At 29.6% G+C, this 20,913-nt stretch overlaps 2 protein-coding genes across 4 annotated transcripts in view; one reads left to right on the top strand and one right to left on the bottom strand.

Annotated features, from left to right (window-relative positions):
• Positions 1–20,913, bottom strand: part of LOC147073889 (uncharacterized) — a 670,186-nt gene that overhangs the window by 298,689 nt on the left and 350,584 nt on the right. The gene's annotated exons all lie outside the window — the stretch shown is intronic.
• LOC147073901 (UDP-glycosyltransferase UGT5-like) lies at positions 661–14,850 on the top strand. Of its 3 annotated transcripts, none has more exons than XM_085945012.1 (5): positions 661–695; positions 6,499–6,730; positions 9,652–10,247; positions 11,537–11,759; positions 13,815–14,850. In XM_085945012.1, the coding sequence occupies exons 2-5, from the start codon at positions 6,499–6,501 to the stop codon at positions 14,342–14,344; spliced, it is 1,581 nt and encodes a 526-aa protein (XP_085801138.1). In that variant the 5' UTR covers positions 661–695; the 3' UTR covers positions 14,345–14,850. The 3 variants fall into 3 exon arrangements, with proteins under 3 accessions (XP_085801138.1, XP_085801139.1, XP_085801137.1); XM_085945013.1 differs by lacking the exon at positions 661–695 and adding an exon at positions 1,047–1,885; XM_085945011.1 differs by lacking the exon at positions 661–695 and adding an exon at positions 4,546–4,955.

Raw genomic sequence — 20,913 nt, 5'->3', positions numbered from 1 at the left:
TTTGAAAAATAAGGTATTGTCCTTTTAATTCCCATTTTCAATGGCAGGTTAGTTCTGCAATTTGGAAAAATAAACAGCTGAAAAGCATTGCCAACTTGGCGTTTTTCTTGCCAGATCTATCATTTTCTAGCATGCAAAAAATTCATCTAGCTTATGGCGTTTTTATTAGCATTTTTGATGCCTTCAACAGCTTTAAATGTGCTGAAAATAAGCTTGATGTTTAGTTTATTTATTCTGATATTTAATGAAGGTAGGTCGGTATTTCACAACAACGGTCGGAACAACACAGTGAAAAAATATGAGTATTCTTGGCGTTATAGTGATATCATATCAGATATCATAATTTAATATATGGCATCGAATTGATGATTATTGGAGATTTCACTCTATTACCTAATTATTACTTTCATGGGTTGTTGGATTAATAAATTGTTTTAGTCATTTTTCAAATGAGTTTTTGGGAAAATTTAGTGTGATTTTTTTGCACTTTTTTTCGATATACATAAAAAAGATATTGAAATTTTATTATCACAAAATTTAGCGTTTGTTTCCTGAAAAATAGCTTATTTTCGCACCCCATCTGGCATGTTTTTGTCGACGACAGTTGGCAACACTGCAGCTGATGCTCTCAATTTATAATAACGTTATTACTCAAAACATGCAGTGTGGCTCACCGCGTGGTTTGGAGAGGGAAGGTAGGTATTACACTACATTTTTATCTTTAAGAATATTTTTAAAAACTTTAAAAAAAAATATCGATTTGACTTGATGAAAATTACATAAGTGACCTTCAAAGGGTACTATTGTTAGAATCCCACAATTATTTTCAAAAAAAATCATTTTAATATAACCTTTACGTAAAATATTAAATATCATTAGATCTACTGAAAATTCAGTAAGCATGACAACAATGGTTCACTGTTTTGACAGCTCGTTTCAAAAAGGATGGTGGAAAAAAAATATCTAACAAAATAATTGATTTTAGAATGTTAGAAATAACATGAAATTCTATATAATACTTGTCACACATTCTACAGAAGAGGAAATAAAAGAATGGACACAATATATAAATATGCAAGTCAACATATTACATTCGTTGTCCACTTTAATAAAATATTTTAAGAAGTGTAATTATTAATAATATGTCCCTCGTATTTTATAAGAGAATGTTTCTGAATGAAATCCTATAAAATATTATAATTTGATAAAAATCTTTGCCAACGATCTTTTATGGATATCTTTTATGGAAACCTTAGATGTAAGTAGCAGTGAATATGAGTTTACAATCTGTAAGCATCGGGTTCCCAATCTATGGGTCCCGACCCTAAGCAGGGTTGCCGGCTGAAACAGTAAACATACAAAATATTGATTTTTAACAAAATTGCACCCCTAGATGATTCAACATGGTTCAACCAAAAAAATTGACAATTTGAGTAGGTGTTGAAAAAGTATTTCCCTTATTTATAATTACGACATATTATTTTATTTTCAGAATTATCTAGTGATAATTGACAGAGATACTGATTTTACAATGTTCTAACTGCATCGGTTTGTTTTAATAGTTGTTGCTACACATCCAATGCACACACGTTATAATTAATTCTGAATGAATACTGGTGTGCATATCATTCATATCTAAATGTGACCATGCTTTTTTTTCAAGTTTTACTACCATGTGCTTCTCTGCGAGAATGGGCTTTCAACGCTTCTTCATTTAAAAAAAACAAGAAACGGGTTAAATGTTGAGAATGAAATAATATGGTTGGCATCAATGAATAAAAAAAGACAGGAAAAAACATACTGATTTATTGCAGTATAAAAACGGGCAACAAAATTCGCCATCTTGGAAAGCGACGATTTTGCGTAAACAAATATCACGTGGTCTGTACGTATGCGGTAAACTTCGTATGTGTTTGTAATTTTGTGTATTTTATGTTTGTGTATCACGCAATGTCGGCCATATTTGCCGGCCTTTCTGATTGCCGTGGTTACATTATGCTCATTCCTTCTTTTTTTTAAATTCAACTGTGAATTTTGAAGTTGGTTAACGAGTTACAATTATTTCAACCATCGAATTTAGGGATTGCAATACCGAATGAAAATAATAATACCGGTATTTCGGCTTTTCCTAGTATTCGTGAAATATATGAAAAACAAAACAGAAGTATCTACCAATATATAGGTACATATACCTATTATATAAATCTCTTTAAAATATTAATATGTTATAGCATTATTTAATCTATGGTTATATCACGTACCATCGCTGGTCTCAGAGGGCGTTGAAGGTCAACGGAAGTAAACCAGACATCGCGTTACCCGACAAAAAAATACAGTCATATTAAGCCTTCTACGTTGATTAATACATTTTGTTTCCACTTTTAACACCGAATATTTCGGTATTACGATAATGATGACCGGTATAAAAAAATACTGGGATACCGGTTTTGAAATACCGGAATTGCAATCTCTAATCACATTAAATAGGTACATTTTAAGATTTAATTATATCGAATAATTATAGTATACTGAAAAATCTATTTTCGATTAGTTTTTTTTTGGTCTTATTGAAAAGGCTTTTTACTATTTATCGGGGTCGCGGATATTTAGCTTTTTATAAAATGGGGTTACGACTAAAAAAAGGTTGGGAATGTGTGCTGTAAGCTGTCTGTAAGCGCTTTTTGTATATAAACAAAGGATTTTAATGCGATATAGTTAAACTATAAAATACAACTATTGTAATCGATCAAAATATACTTCACTGTCGACCTGTTGGCCATACCTTCTTTATAGTAGGTACCTATCATGAAAATAAATGTAAGTTGTATATTGTATATTGTTTGAAAGCCATATGCAAACTAATTTCTGATCGATTAGGTGCGCCTTACAAATATACTATCTGAAATCAACAAAAACAAAAATTTTATTAGAACAAAATAATATATTATGTTTCAGTATTTTTATTACTTTTTCATGCAGAAAATTATTTTGGCAATAAAATTTAATGGAAAAAACAAATTGTTTATTGGCTTCAGAGGGAATTCATTGTACAGCGTTTCAAAACTTTAAAAAGTAATTTTGTATCTACATACGCATTTAGAAAAATAAATACTTTTTATGGTCATTACAGTAATACCTACACCTAAATTACCTACCATATTATTAATTTATGCCGCTTTGTAAGCAATGCGTAAAGTTCTGACTTTCCATCTGGGGATACCGGTTTCGATCCCGGTGAGGTGAGAATATATTTTTGTGATGTTCTCAAAATTTGGGTTTTTGTGATTGCTTCACTTATATTACTGAATACACTATTGTTTCACTGCATTACTGTCATTGGGCCTCATGACTTGTTGTAGTGTTAAAAAAATATATACCTACTTATTTTAATATTGTAATATAGAGTCAATATTTAAACATAACTTTTATTTACCTAACTCATTGGTTCATTGCATTAGATTAAATACATAATAAAGAACATGTATGTTTGAGGGCTTAAGGGCTCCAACCCGCGGTGGATTCATAGACGACCACTCTACCAACTTGGTCACGTCGTAGTAGTATCGTAGTAGAATTTTGTGTTTTCACCGAGTGTTTTTCTTCGTTCTTTCCTCAATGTTTCGGGCTCGTTGCAGAGGCCATTCTTAAGAGAATTTATCGCAGAGAGAGACCGTTTTTAAGAGAATGGTCCCTACAACGAGCTCTAAACGTGCAATGAAAACCTAAAAATTTATTACAATAACAAATAACCGTGAATGCTTGAAATCATTATATTGCGTACGGTTGTTTTTTTTTTTATAATCAAGGAAAACAGCTTAAAATATCTCACAAAAAAAGTTCAAATATTACACCAATTTACTTGAAAATTAACATGTTGACCTCTTGTCACTTATAATAATATCTTACCAATAAATTAAATCTGACATACGATATTTTTAAAGTGATGACCAATTATTTTCGTATATGATCATTTTTTGGTTGTGAGACTTACGTATTTATTCGTTGCAAAATAATGAATTATTTTTTATAGTAAGTATTTTGTTCTCGTAAAATAATGGTAATTGACTTATTTTTATGAAGATTTTCTAGTAGGTAATGTTTTTATTATAAGAAAATCTAGCGATTTTTCTGTCAAATAGCTTATTTTCATACCCTATCTGGCATATTATTGTCAATGGTAGTTGGCAACACTGATTAACTTAATACGCTTTATGAATAATTAATGCATAAGTTTGCATAAGTTTTATTATTTTTAGCGATTTTATAAACAACTAAATTCCTCAATATATATATATATAATATAATTGTATAATAAATAATAATGAATTATTGTGTTATGTTAAATATATTTACATTAGTTAATTGGTATCTTTAATCAAACTAATTTATAACATATAATTAAGTTATTTAAAATATCATTATTCTGTAATAAATCAAATATTGGGATCAGAGTTCAATATACTATCACCATAATGACCGAAATATCATAATTATTATTACGTCCAAAATCATAATACATTTTTGTGATAATCGTAGTTACGTAGTTTTGCGCCGTAAAAAATATAACAGCTTGTCTTGCAAGTAATAAATTGGGTTAGGCAATAACATAGGTACAGCTTGTACAGTTAGTTTAGAATCATCTACGCTCAGTTCTCTTTAGATTGTCAGAGAGTGTTATATTATTGTTTCATTTCCAGCCGGCAAAATGAATTGAGAATTTTTATGCTAGCCAGTTTTTATTACTTATATTATGAAAACCAATTAAAAGGAGATTAGATAATCATCATATGGAAATTACAGTGTAATTAAAGTTAAATTTACTATAGCAAAAAAGTTTTTATAACCGTTAGAAGGTAGTTACGAGATACTAGACAGTGTGATTTTTTTAATAATTATAAATTGAACGCAAATAAGATTGTGGAAGTTATTGACAGGTTAACTATTATAAAATAAATGTAAGTACATATTTTTAAATACTATTCAACTAACAAATACTATTTTTAATTAACTTCTGTAGAAGGAAATATACAACATATATCTAAGTAGTTGGCCACTGAATGATTTTTCGTTATAAACAGTATGTATTTTGAATATTTATTTATAATTCATTTATTATAATACAGCATTGGCTTATAATAATTTAGAATTTGATTTTTTTAGTTGTTACTAACATCCATTTCTCATAAAAAAAACATTCGTATAACCGTGGAAGATTTTCTTAAAATCGAACATGGTATAAAAAATGGAATAAATCATTTCGCGTTTAACGAGTGGCAAAATGTCTCTTTATAAGTAACGATCTATAATATCCTTGGTCTGAAAAAATTATATGTCTTTTGATTCGAGAAATGGACTCAATATACTGAATGAATGTTTAACAATTATTTATTGTGGCCAATTTTCATATACAATACTTGTAGAGCTAGTGATGAACGTGAATATTCATAACTAATTAAATTAATGTTTAATTTAATTTAAAAAAAGTTTAATTTTCAATCTGTAACATAATTACCATAAAGTTTGTTTGTGTATTAATTGTTTAGATTTATATTTAAAATGAAATAAAAATATTTAAACTTTTAAAATAAGTCGACATCAAAATGTAATTTCCTTAAAGTGGTGGCATGTTGTCATACATCGACACAGCTCCACAGTAATCATTAAATCAATTCATTTAAATACCAACCTTGAAGATTTATAAATATTGTTATACTCTCTAGTATGTATCTCTTTGATACATACAATCAAATCTATATTGCTGTATGATCTTTAATTGTATCGGGTCTGCGATGAGCTATGCCCATAGACAAACAACTAGAGTAAAATCGTGAGTTATTCATGTTAAGTATTTCTAAAGACGATTATCCTCAGTAATATGACAATGATTGAGAAAAGATTATAATAGTAAATGCCTAAAACTAGATATTCAATGTTAGTTTAATTAAAAATAGTAAATTAATATCAGAGATTCCAAATATAATAATAATATATTATAGTAATCATATTAATTCGAAATAACCCCTTAGGTACCTGAAAATAGTTATTCCTCTTAATAGTGAATTAAAAAGTATTTTAACATAATTGTCACCTAATTAAATTAAAATTAAAAAATTAAAAACAAAAACTCTTTTGTATATTATTCTCGCCCTAAACCTCGGAAACCGTTGCAAATAAAATAAAAAATATTAAAATTAAAGACACATTGAATAATTATATTATTTAACTTATGTTTGAAACATTTTTAGATGTTAAAGAAATATAGTTGGTAAATTAAAAATCGTCAGCCTTTTTCCAAGATGGCACCAGTGGTACAATATATTGTACGAGTTGATTTTTAATACTAGACACTAGCACTTTTATTTCGAGATAAACTATTAATATTACTGTACTGTTATTAAATTTCAAATATTTTATTACAAAATATACCCACCATTAGCAGTTTTTTTTTTAAATAATTATAAAAACTACCGATAATAATGACGACTTATATACTTCCAGATGAAGATGCTCATCAGCCTATTTGTATCAATGCTGTTTTTCCAATACGCACTAGCGTACCGGATATTGGCGGTTATACCCTTCTCTGGAAAGTCACATTATATGAACATACAACCGGTGGTCGAAGAACTCGCCAACAGAGGGCATGACGTTACAGTAATAGCGACATTCGCCGAGAAAAATCCTCCCTACAAACAGATAGTTTTGGAGCGAAAGACATTTTGGGATGCATGTGAGTATTAAATATACAAACGTAGTTCATACTACTAAACAGCTGATTACAACAATCTGACATTTAAATTTAATTTAATACATATCGTATCTTACGCAGCATTATATATTCGGTTGAGTGTGACCCTTGTGTCTAGGCTATATGAATTAACAATTAAAACACTGATAAAATAATAATTAAATTATTTAAAGTTTATAATATGTAATTATTTGTAGGGTCTAACATGTTTATTTATGCGCGCGATGCAAAGCGTTGTGTGTATTTTCTGTTTAAACGCATCACGAAAAAAAGATTGCAAGTGTTTGAACATTTAGAATTCCCTAATACTTAATAAATAAAAAATGCAAAACATTAAAATAATTGTTTTTCTTTCATCTTTAGTTTCAACAGTCTATGCAACTTCCGTGCGCACTGGTTAAAAAGTCAGACTATAGGTACCTAATTATTTAATTTATATTGTGTAATTTTTATACTAAAGCACTCTCAATTAAAAAATATTTCAATAATTTATGGAAAATTGTCATTTAAAAACAGCAACATTTCTAATAATTTATTATTGTAATCGATGTTGTCATGTTAGCTCTAGTTTTGACCAGTGTTGCCAACCGTACTATAATTATAGTATTTGTACTATAATTTTGGTCCGCGTACTATGTACGATATAAAACAGGTATAGTACGCCCAAAATACTATAATTTTGAATATCTGGAAAAATATGTAAAAAGTACTAAAATTTCGATATTTTCGTTCGACAAATTGGTGCAAAGTACTATAATTTCACAATATAAGAAGATTTGGAGAACTTTGAAAAAAAATGCTCGAAAAACGTAAAAAAATCTCTTGACTTTGGTTTAAAATGAAATTTCTTGAATTCGTCGGTAAGCATTTTTGGTCGGAAGAGATACCTAAATAAAAAGGGTCTCGGAGTTTCTCAAATTCTCGGCTATTTTTTCTGAGATACGAAAAACCTATACAATTTCAACAGATGATAACGCGTACTATATTTTTTCTCCAAATACTATAATTTTGAAGGCTCTGTACTATAATTCCAGTTTGAAAAGATGGCAACACTGGTTTTGACTATCTGTCATCCACTCCCATCTATGCGATGCAGTATTTACTACTTAGATTTACATAACGACGACATTACTATCATGCACGGGGCACTGAGATAATTAATAATACGTATTATTTTAAATATTATGATTTAATGAATGTACCTATATCGTTCATTTGGCCTTCGACTATATTATAATATAATGAAAGGACATTGATAGTTAAAATAATATATGAAGGTCATAAGTAAGTAACAATATTATGTGAATGTAATTTTATTTAATGGATACTTACCTATTATTAATCTTGATTTAATAATACATGTGTTATCGTACCTAGTAGATAATATTTTATGTGAATTTTACTCTGAACTAAATGTATAATCCCACAAAGTATACCAATACTAAAATAATATTATTATTATGTACTTACCTCATAGTTAAAACAAACAAAGATATTATCCATTTTGTAAAGTAATTTTCTAGATAACAGAAGTATTAACAGATGGCAATATAAAATTGTTATATAATAAAAACGTTGTATTTAAAAAATTAATACGTGACAGTAGATAAATATTGTATCTTGAGTATGATTTTACCAAAATTGGTGGAATACACATTTTTTTCGCAAGAAGCAATTATAACTATTTTAAGAAGCTTCAACAAAATAGGGTGCATAAACTGCAAATAATATTATACACATCAAGTTAATAATTGCTTAGTAGAATTTCATTGTACATAATCGAATAAGCAATATTAATATAATTAATAATACAAATACTTTAAGGCAAAAGTAATAGTATAGCGAGCCAGTTAGCAGGTGAGTGGGTATGACTTGTCAAAATTTTCTCTTCTTCTTTTTTCTCGACACCATGATGAAACGTCGATCCTCGAGCTTGCTTTACTTATATAAATACTCCTACTGGGAAAAATATTTCGAATCGTCGACCGTTCAATCAGATAATCAATCAATTAGTCAATCAGTCAGTTAATCAGTAATTCGACGAGTCAGTCAGTGAATGACCGAGTGAGTCAATGAGTCAATAATATTAGGAATATAAAATATGTAATATTTTTTTTTTAAATATTATAATTTTGCATGCATCACAATATATTATCTAGATATATACATTGCTTAATCGTTACACATTATTTTGGCTTTATCCATGCAATTTTACCATAATTATATATGTGGTGGTACCATAGTAATAACGATGAGAAATATTTATTTTATCTATGAATAACATTATAGCAGGTACCAATTTAAAATGATTTAAATATTATCGACAGCAGGTACTTGATGGAAAATGAATTTAAATTCTAATGGATTTAAGTTTTGTACTATCCATTAGAATTTAAAATGATTTTTTTTAATAAATAAATAATTTGATAATAGAAATAAAAATAAAAATACTCGTCTATCTATAAAATATCTAAAATTATGCAATTAAATCATACATAACATTGGATATTTTATAGATAGAATATTATTTTTATATTATTATAGTTTGGTTTAGGCAGGCCTAATGAATTAAAAAAAAATAACCAACAATATCACGTGTAATATAAGCAAATAAGTATGACTGAAAAAGTGTACACAATTTTGTCGTATTGCGTAAAATATACTAAAACTGCTATGATTTGGATTAGGTAATACAATCTAACTAATACAATCTGTAAATTGTAGTCTTAGTTCAATAAAAACAAATACGAATGACTAACTTAGTTTAATGCGCACTATTTTGCAGATCTTAACAGCCTACTTCCACTGTTCGCTACTGGGTACTTCTACCTGTCTGACTTAGATTAAACTGCAAGACAAATTCCATTTTTAAATTGTTAACATTAATATTGTCTTTTTTTCAGTTGGAGAGAACCACGATATATATGCTCTTAATACAATGACTTTCGAAGAGACCCTGGACTGTGTATGGGAAGGCGCTTACTTCACAACGGAAGCTGCTTTTAACTCAACAAAAATGCAAGACTTCATTAAAAATGACAACAGTCATTTCGACTTGGTTTTCACAGAGATATTTTACCAAGAATCAATGTATATGTTCGCTCACAAATACAACGCACCTCTAGTTGGATTTTCCACTTCCGGCTTCTCACAGCTCTTGGGTAACAACATGGGAAATCCCTTAATGCTAGCCTACATGTCACATGAGTATCTACCTTTTGCATCTGATATGTCATTTTTTCAAAAGATTAAAAACGCATACTCGACTGTGTATGATTTAGTATGGAGATACTACTATTTATTACCCAAGCACCAGAAATTGGCAGAAAAACATTTCTCTCATTTGCCTAAGCCTCTTCCTAGATTGCAAGATATTGAAAAGAATATGTCGGCCGTGCTAATAAACACTCATTTTAGTACTGATATCATTCGGCCATATATTCCTGGAATAGTTGAAATCGGAGGAGCACATATTAAGACTCCAATGAAACTTCCTGAGGTTAGTATTATTTTTGATAATTGATGTGCTAAGAATTTAACTAAAATACATGCACGTGACATAAAATAATTTATATATGTGGTGAACTTTTAGGTGATATAATTAAAATTTCACGATTGTAACACCAAGAAAACGTTGAATTTCTTAAAATCATCAAAATACTTTCGTCTATTTTTTTATTTACTATATTAACTCGATAGCGATAAACAAAAAGGACCCAACTAATGGTTTTAGGTATTTTGAGTTATATATGCGACCTTGTTCAAAAAAATCCAAATTTCAATTTGCCAAAGAGATCCAAGTTAAATTCGGTCTAGTTTCCGTTTTATTTACATTATTTTTTTACTTAAGGGCGGACATGCTCAGCGTAGGTCAAAATGGAGCTTTTATTGTATTTTCAAACCATGATCCTGGACATTCCTTAAACGTTCTAGATAATCTATTTATATAATTATTTTGAAGCCTTATTATCCTTTATATTTATTTTAAACATTTTTTGATGACTGCATAAAGTATTTTTATTACATAAAATAGTGTTCTTTTTAACCTCTCGTTCTAATGTTTTAGAATATCAGAATTTCAGTTCATGAATGTGCAGTAGTGTTAAGATTTTTTACGTTTATAAATTTTTAAACGCATTTATAAAACCATTAGTATAATTTATATTGATAATCTCTGTGATCCCAAATTTGACAAGAATTAGGCATTTTATTATTCAAAAAATGGGCAAGATTAACACATTGGAAAATAATTATAAAGATACTAATTTTAAGCTATGTCTTTGACCATTCAAGTGTAATAAACATCTGACGAATAATGATTGTTTTATAATAATTAGTGACTTAAGAATAAGCTAGTGTTTTTTTGAAATACGCCATTTCTTTTGGCATTCCCTAGTAGTTAAGCTACAATATACGGTCGTAGCCATAAATTGACAAACTAAAACTGAAGTAGGGAGTAAGATCATGTTAACGCGCGTGTTTGAATATGTACCGTTAAAAAAAACATTTTTTTTTCGGTTAGGTACATGTTTAAACACAAAAATATATGTTTTGGTTTAACTGAGATAGAACATCGGTCAATGAATATGAATATAATTATTGTTTAATTATATTATTAATATTGAAATATATAAAAATAATATAAAATAGATACTTTTAAAATAGTTAGTAGTTTTAATTAATTTCTTTGTTTAAATAAAAAATATTGAAAAGAAGTAGGTCGTGAAAGTATTTATTTTAACTAAAAAATCCTCTAAAATATTGTTATTAAATTTATTTTAATTGCAGAATCTTCAGAAATTTTTGGATGGAGCCAAATATGGAGCAATATATTTCAGCCTTGGTACAAATGTGCAATGCAAAGATATGCCCAAAGAAAAGCTTGACATATTTCTAAGAGTATTTGGCAAACTCAAACAACGGGTCCTTTGGAAATGGGAAGAGGAAATAATGACAGGCAAACCGGATAACGTAATGACTGGAAAATGGATGCCTCAGAGTGACATCTTGGGTAAGATTATTCATTTTTTTATGTTTATTATTTTCTTGTTTGGTACCATAGATTATTTCAGATATAAAAAGATCAAGTATTATTATTAATTACATCGACAAAATAAACCATTCTGGGCAGCCTTCTGGTAATATTTTCATTTATCTCTATCTATCAAAATCTTCGTACTATTACGTCCCTCAGGGAAGAAGATAAAGGAATCAGGTGACTTGTGTTGAAAGGAATCTGAGGTGATATGATGGTTTCCTCATTACGGAAAACTAGATTTCTGTGCGATACCTGGGTAGTATGCACAGCTGTTTTGTTTAAAGACCGTCGTCTTGTGAGGTGATTAACTTTTAGGGATGTATTTAGATTAGATGGCGAGAGAAATGACCGAGAAACAATAATGTTTTTACAAAAGTAAAAGTAAGTTTAAGTCAAAGATAAATTTATTTACAATTGTAAAAAATGTGAATTTGTTGAATCGGACCCCATTTTATTATTACCTAATATATTTGATGGTCATAGTTATTATTAAAATTTAGTTTATTAAGCTTTCTAAACATCGCTCAAGAGATTTTTGACTAATTCAAAGTTTTAATTTTTTATATATTTATTTCAAAAAACATCGATATTGATAAAAATATGAATGTGTATTACTTGAGATCCTTTTTATTTATATAAAATAAAACATATTTTTCTTTTTAATGTTTTCAGATACATATTTATTAATTAACACATTTAAAATTGTAAATTATCAAAAAAATTCTCAAATTGCAAGCTTCGTATTTTTCCGCCAGGTGCCTCTGGTAGGTAAAGACATCGACCACATAATTACGAATTTGTTGATTTTGAATAAAAACCAATTCCCAGGGCACACATTCACGTTTTACTAAAGACACTTTTTAAAAAGATTACACAGATGTCTCACAATAAATGATCTATGTGTAGTTCTTGCAAATTCAATTTTTGCTCTAAAAATGATTATAACATGATCCGCCACACCAGTGAAAATAGACACCGGTTAGTCAGTCATCCACGCCTTCTTGCTCCAAACGAAATAATTATTTGTGCGATATGTCGAACATTTTGAATGAAAATAGTGACGTTTCTTGTTACAATAGTGATGTTGATCAAGAATATGTGAACAACGAACAAGAACATTAAATTGCTCATATTATCTTCTATATAAATATATATATATATATATATATCATCTACTTTTCGATCTCTGTCACAATGCGTCCTCTTCTGTTTCCTTATCCATTCATTTATTTTGTAATATTTACGCGATGTATTGTCCAATATGCACATTTCCATGTCATATTGCGCCGTATAGTACACCTACGCTTATAACTTTTCACTTTCTTCTACGCTGATACGCCTCTTTGCTGATTACCTTGCATTAAATTAGATCAAATGATATTCACTTGTTTCTCATATATTATATTGTAGTAATGAATTAATAGATAACTATTATATTATGTATTTTTGTTTTAGAATTTATATTATAGTCATCCTAAAGCCAAAGTGCAAAGTAATGAAGTACCAACTCTACCTGTATATAACAATAATCAAGAGTGACTGAATATACTCTCAAAGTCGCTTGTGTTTTTTATTATTCCAAAATAATTACCAAATTCACTATTGCAAAACCGTGAAAAGCATTTAATTAACATGTTTTGCATTTTATTAATAGAATTAACTACATATTATTATGAACAAAAACGAACACTGTATTTTATACTTTCTTGCTCATAGTTTTGAAATTGAAATTTAAGAGTCATATAACCGATGTCCCATTGATTCGCTTTTTCTGTAAAAGGCCCCGGAATCATCTATAGTCGAAATCGACCTTTTAATGCAGAATGATTTTTTGTATCTAAATGGACCAGAACCATCCTTTTCTTTGAGTTGCTATGTAATGAATACAGCATTCATATGCAATTTAAATACTTCCATGTATTTAAATATAGGATAATGAATTTTGTTTTTCGTCTCCTGAACATTTTACATTTGTTCTATTCGACAAACCAATACTACAGCAACCTAATTTAACTGTTATTCTTTCAGCTCATCCGAATATGAAACTGTTCGTCTCACATGGAGGACTACTAAGTACACTAGAGAGCACATCACGAGGAGTGCCTATTATCGGAATACCAATGTATGGAGACCAACATTTAAACACACAAAGAATGGAGAATGCAGGGAATGGATTGAAGATCCCGTACACTGAAGTAACAGAGGCTGCATTGGAGACAGCAATAAATGAAATATTACACAATCCAAAATACGAAAAAAGAGCGAAAGAACTTTCAGCGCGATTTAATGATAGGCCAATGTCAGCACTAGACACAGCCGTTTTTTGGATCGAATACGTCATCAGACATAAAGGAGCACCGTTTATGAAATCTCCTCTTTCAAATTTGTCACTATTTGAATATCATATCTTTGAATTAGGCAGTGTTGTTTTGTTACTGTTTTTGACATTTATTTCTGTTATTTATATATTTTTAAGATTTATATATAAATTATTTAGTAGAATTAAGAGTCAAAACAATATTAAACATACTAAGAAGAATGACAAAAAGCAAAGATGATAATACAACAAAGTATTGTAAAACAAATTTATTTTAGATTATATAATATTTTGTAACTTACTTATATTCTTGTTTGATATTAAAAAAAAAATTTTGCAAGTTGTTTTATGAATAAGTATATAATACGTTAACTAGGTATCAAACTATTTTACGAAACATCTAAATTTGTTGTAGATAAGCATCTAGTTATTTATTTCATAGAACATATGGATGATTGATACGCCCATCATGGGCGAGTGGCTAATGCATCGGCTTTTAATATCGTAGGTCCCAGGTTCGAATCCTGGGTCTGGTAAATACACATATTATTTTTTATTGTGTGTTTGGAGTCAGAGTACCTAATAGGTTGAGCAACATCCATTTTTCGTAAAAACAAAAATAATCTAATACAAACTTCCACTCCGTCGAGGTTCACACGATCTTCTTAGGATCGGATATGGTCAAAATTATATATATTATATAAGATGAATATTAATAATAAACGCAATTGAATGGATATAATAAAATGTAGACTTATTGACTAGTTTATATGATTTGATTTATATACGTTGATTACAACTGAAATGGCAGTAAAGAGCCATAATAATATGACGTGTATATTTATTTAACCTCCATGGCTATAATCGCCTTGTTAGAAAATAGGTACATATTATTATTAACAGAGTAAACACATTGGGAATGGTTGATTTGTAGAATTCATCTACTATAGAAGGAACAAAACAAAATTTTAAATATTCTATAGAATATTGACGAAATTTCTTATGTTTCACTCACATTTTGAAATAAGAGCAAATTTATATTAAACTGAGTTTAATGCAGAAGAATTAGGTGCACAGCTGTAAAGAAATAAATTGCTAGTCTTACATTGACAGAGGTGACTGATTGCATAATCGCAATATGCAATGATGCAATCGTCTATTTGGATTTCAGCAGCGTCCACGAGATGCTTAAAACTTCCACAGGAGGTCATTTATAATATACATATCCTCAATGATAAATATAGTGATGCAACAGTTAGCGAAAAATGTAATAAGCCATCTTGCAGGTTTTCTACTTGAATGGGGGAACAGTGGAATCACCATTAAATACATTACATACATACCACCAATTGACGGTGTTGACTAGAGGTAAGTTGGAAATACTGTCACCAGTTTGTGTACTCAAGTTTCGGATGAAACTACCCATACTCAGTATGTGTGGCCCAATAAACTAATTCCAGAAAACTTGTGATGATATCATCGCGAGTCGCTGTTCTGTGCACTCGCCAGTTGGTAGATTTTCAACATTTTTGAGATTAAATGCGCGCGAACGAGATAGCACTTGCATATAGGTATATTTTAATTTATTAGTCTATTGCATTCGAATGTATGAATAATAGGTCATAAATTTTGCAGCATAGTGGTATGCAGCACAGTGGTAAGGTGACGCCTTTGTTATATGACCGCTCAAAATGCTCAAATTAAAAAAAAAACACTTTCATTCATTTTTGTTAACAAGAATATTGTAACCTAATAGAAAAACAACTCATAAATTTAAAATGTGTTTAAAATTTTATAATAAATGGGACTTTTCGACAAGCGGAGCTCAGCGTATTTTTTAGCGATTCTAGTGAAACCGATACACAGTCTGAGTTCCCTGATCCGATACGTATTTCAAATACTAATATGGAGTTGGTTTTAGTTTCAGTTGAGTATGAAACTTTTGTCGCATACGCACGCCAAACGCTCTATATACCTAGTATTCCAAATACTATTAAGTATTTTGGAACAGGTTTCTATACTAAGTATTTTTTATACTGGTAGTAAGTATACTTAGTCTTCAAAATCGACCAGTTTTCTCATCTCTAGTGTTGAGTTAAATTGCTCGTATTTTGACGTCTGAATAGTATATTCAAAAGTGATGTCTCATATACATATTTGTCATATTTACATATTTACACAATACACAGCGATATATTTGTACAGTTTCTCCTAGTTTTTATTAAATTGGAGGCATAGTGGTGGTAACCGTTGAGCGTGTCATCGGCGACTGGCGGATTGGAAGTGACTAACAGCGACCATGCTGGACATGTTCATCTAGTACCTATGCTAAAACATTACTCAAATAATATCGGCTGTGCTACCCGCTTGGTCTACAGCACTGGTCAAGAGAGCTACAATATTTATGCCGAATTCCACTGAAAAAAAAAATCTTTTGATTTACACCTCCACCGACTGTAGTGGGTGTAGTCGTTCTTTTCGCCGAATGTTTATCTTAGATTTTTGGTTTTTTAATATAGAGGTTCCAAAATATTAATTGAAAATGGACAAAAAGGTATTATTGCATTTAACTTATACACAAACCTACTAAACAAAACACAGCCTAATTTCTCGTCTATCGATCTTTTGTCTATAGCACTCCGTGTACCTACACCATGGCCCCCACATCCTGAAACGGGCCCTCAGGCTAGGATATTTGGTGGGCCCTCTACCTAGCGCTTAGATTAAAGGCAGTGCGACTCAAGGACTCATGTGTGCATTATTTTCAATGATGAACATAATAAAATATGAAAAAACAGATTGCAATTTACTGATGCAAATAATACATTCCTAACTACTCAAAATTAATTAAAGAAATCCAATGCCAAAGATCCCTTTGTCATTCTGTTTTCTTGTATATACTTTTCACATTACGTTCATCTTATATATTTTTTAATATTAATACTATCGACCGAAGGTACTTAATGAAATTTTAATTTAAATCCATTATAATACATTTTTTATTAAAAAAAACATATTTATAATTATCTGTTTTATTATATTTGGCTTGGTATATTTGGTTCAGTAGATGTACGTGGCAGCGAAGCAATATTAATGAAATGAGTTAGAGAATGCCTTCATCCAACAACGATTAATTAAAATAGGTTAATACAGTACATATTTCTTGGTTTTCTTTTTATATGCATTACGGTGCATATTGACTACGTTTGCCATTTTTTAAATTAAAAAAATTTTTTTTTAAGGAAAACAACTCTGTTCATGTCTTAACAGGATGTCAAAACAGGAAATGCGTAGGTACATAGTTATTATATAATTTGTTAGTAAATGCACGTCCGTTTTATATCGCATTGGAAATTTGCCACATTATCAAGGGCGCAGTTAAAATTGATCTGTAATTCAAAAACGATGTATTATTATGAATTAAAATATCAAGTAGGTGTGATAATAAACATATAATATCTTGCGATTTGTTTACATATTTGAGGCTGTGTAGATTAAATCTTATCTATGTATAAAGTTTTAAACTATATTATTATATATATGCTATGCAATATCTGTAGAGGTTTACCCAACTCTACAACCGACGTTTTTATATGGCACAGACAATAATACTAAGCGGAAACAAGAGCTCACAAATCAGTTGTATTTTTGGCCTAGAACTGTACAGTCAGATATTCACTTGCAACTCAGCGAATATCCAATAAAATTATGATGTAAATCTTACGTTAACTAAATTAAATATCAATGTCACTATTCGTTAATGCCGTGTACAATCCAAAATGTATTACTACAATATAAAACAAATAATGTCAACGCTGTGTCTTATTTCTATTGTGCCCTGAACATTTATAATATCACACACACGACGCAACCTTCTACATGCAATTAATAGATGTTGGATTTATTTATTTTCACATTAATAATAGACACTGGCCAGATTAATACGATAGAAATGCCAGTCGCCGTTGATCAAGAACAGGAAATTAAACGCAATAAATAAAGAGTCCTTTGAATGTCCTCAAAAATGAACAGTATTGATTGCACGTTTTATTTACATGGCAAATTTTGATTTATAGTATCACACAGATGTAAACGTTAAAAATAACATATTATTAACCCATATTTAAATAAAGTATACAATTTGTCTTCACACCAGAAAATATTTTTACTGTAATCTACTTTCCTCATTTATGTGTTCCCTGGTATAAATGACAGGCTTTTATTTATTTTCATAAATCTTGAATTACGTACTTAGTGCTTATTTAACCGGTACTATGCCTTCAGCGAGTTATCTCACTCTATGAGGCCGTTATCGACAGGCCGCACATACAAATTCCGCGAGTTATCTCGCCCGACTTTAAGCTCAATTTACTAGCCACTGTCGATTGATTTACATATTCTAAAAAAATAAACAGACTGTGACATTAATTGTTTGAAGAATTATGAAATACTACCTAAGCCACAGGTATTATTGGTATCACAGCAAATATAGCAAGAGCTTTGCTCTGCGTTCACCATGCGCCGTTAAAAATTTGCGGCCTGTTAGATACTGCCATAGTAATATCGCGATGCATAGAAAAGGTTATGTTAGTATACTAGAAAATACTTTTATGTTATTGTTTAGCGTTCACGTAAAGTATCATAATATATATATTAAAAATATGCGAATCATCCATGACATATCTATTTGGATATCAATGAATTTACAGTATATTTAAATGACAGTGTAACTTTATAATATTCGAACCGTCCATGAAATTCGATTTTTTTGAATCAGTATCACATTCTTAAATTTAAACCATTAAATGTTATGGGAAAATTAATAATAACCGCAGTATAACAATAACACAGAATTGATTACTTTTTTTTAAATATCGTCAGATTAAATGAAATATGACAAAAAAATAATAGATACAATGAGACAATTCTGTATTCGAAATTCATGAAATTTTGCTGCACGTCTTGCTTCTGAACTTCTACCTCTTACTTTATACATATTTTTTCTGGTTAATAATACATAAATATGTAGGATAATTTTCTGTTGAATATTTAAATATTTTATATGACGTTAACTTTTGGTACCCATCTCTCTATCTCTTCTAGTATTAGAATTTTTAGCCATGCTCGATCGTAATTAGATAATATTATGGACCTCCAAGGAGTGGAGGTTGTGTTTAATAGATATTTGTTTTTACGAAAAATGGATGTTAGCCACTTGATCAATTTATTGGGTCCACACTCTGGTACCTAAGACACATTAAAAAAAGACATGTGATTTTTTTTCAGACCTGGGATTCGAACCCGGCATTATATGCTAACACGTTAGAGCTTGTCCAAATGACGCGTGTCTCACCGCCATATGCCGCGAGTGCATGTGGACGGCTCAATGAGGTCACATGTACCTGGAATGCGCACGAGTTTTTACGCGCAAATCAAATCGACTATCGCAGGTAAGTGGGTTTAATTAAAAATTTGTTTCCATATTTCTTGTGTCAAATAAATTTTTATTTTGTCAAATATTTTCTTACATACATTATTAATTACGTATATGAAATTTTATTAAAAGATTTTATATTTTTATATGGGTGGGTGAACGTCTGGTGGGTTTTTGAAAAAGGGGGTTGTTTTCCGGGGTGTTATTGACGGAAGGTTTGTGTCAGGGAAGTGATTGTTCTGGAATCCGCTATATAAGAATATGTAAAATTTTCTCAATAGCTACTTTTCAAGGAAATAATTTTGCTTATTATGCAAAATAGAGTTTCATAAGTAAACTCTGATAACCTTTCAATACCTTGCAGTATAATAAATAAAGTACATCTTCCGCAGTGAATATTTATTCATTTAATTCTATTTAGAATATGCAATATAAACATAGATTAACTTAAACCTAATACGTCTATAAAGGAGTGATACAAATTTAATCAGACATTATCATACATTAGTATTCAAAGGGAAACAAGGTAAGACGACTTTTATTTTTTTAATTTCCTTCCCATCCGTGTACACGTGTTAATATTTATTGTTACGTGCATTACCAGTAATATAATAAAATACACCGTAATATAAATAAACAATGTGTTGTAAAATAACCACAAAACATGAGGAAGATAATATATAAGATCTATTAGTAACGGAAAAACCGATTCATTGTTTTTCATGTACATAATAAATGATTGAAAACTCACGCTACATGACAGTTGATCAATCACCGGAGTGGAGTGTTTGCATTATTTTTGTCATACGCTATACTAGAACAGATTAAAATTAATAAACTGTTCTCCAAAAATAATAATAATTAGAATCCCCTTTTCCACGCATTACTTTAATTAAATTTAATAATATAACGTTCAAAATAAATATTAGTATCGAGCGACCTTAATTTTTTCCTTTATTTTTCCTTGTACCTGATACGGTTTTAATTGAATAATTTATAACGGTAATCCCTTATTTTATGGAATCTCATATGTTCATGGAAACTGTATTTTGTAGTTTCCGAGTAGTATATATTATTCTTGAATAGGCTCAGATTGAGTGAGATGGATTATTTAGTCTCTTTTTATTAGCTTTATACTTAAACGGTGACAAGTCGTTTATTTTTGTAGTGTCAATAATAGTGTTTCAAATGAAGTAGTTATCAACTAATTAAAAATAATTTATATTATCATTTTGTGGTGTTGAGTTCTACCAAGTAAACTGAATAATTAATAAAACATTTATAAACAATACAGATTCGTGCTTTTTGTGAAATAAAGTGGGTACCAGTGAAAATTAAAAACATATAATGTACGTATGCGATACATTCATATATTG

Source organism: Rhyacophila brunnea, unplaced genomic scaffold, assembly GCF_057557595.1.
Source record: "Rhyacophila brunnea isolate RB1 unplaced genomic scaffold, BYU_Rbru_1.0 scaffold_17, whole genome shotgun sequence".
In the NCBI taxonomy this organism is placed as follows: Eukaryota; Metazoa; Arthropoda; class Insecta; order Trichoptera; family Rhyacophilidae; genus Rhyacophila; species Rhyacophila brunnea.
This window is presented reverse-complemented; position numbering and strand designations above follow the sequence as displayed.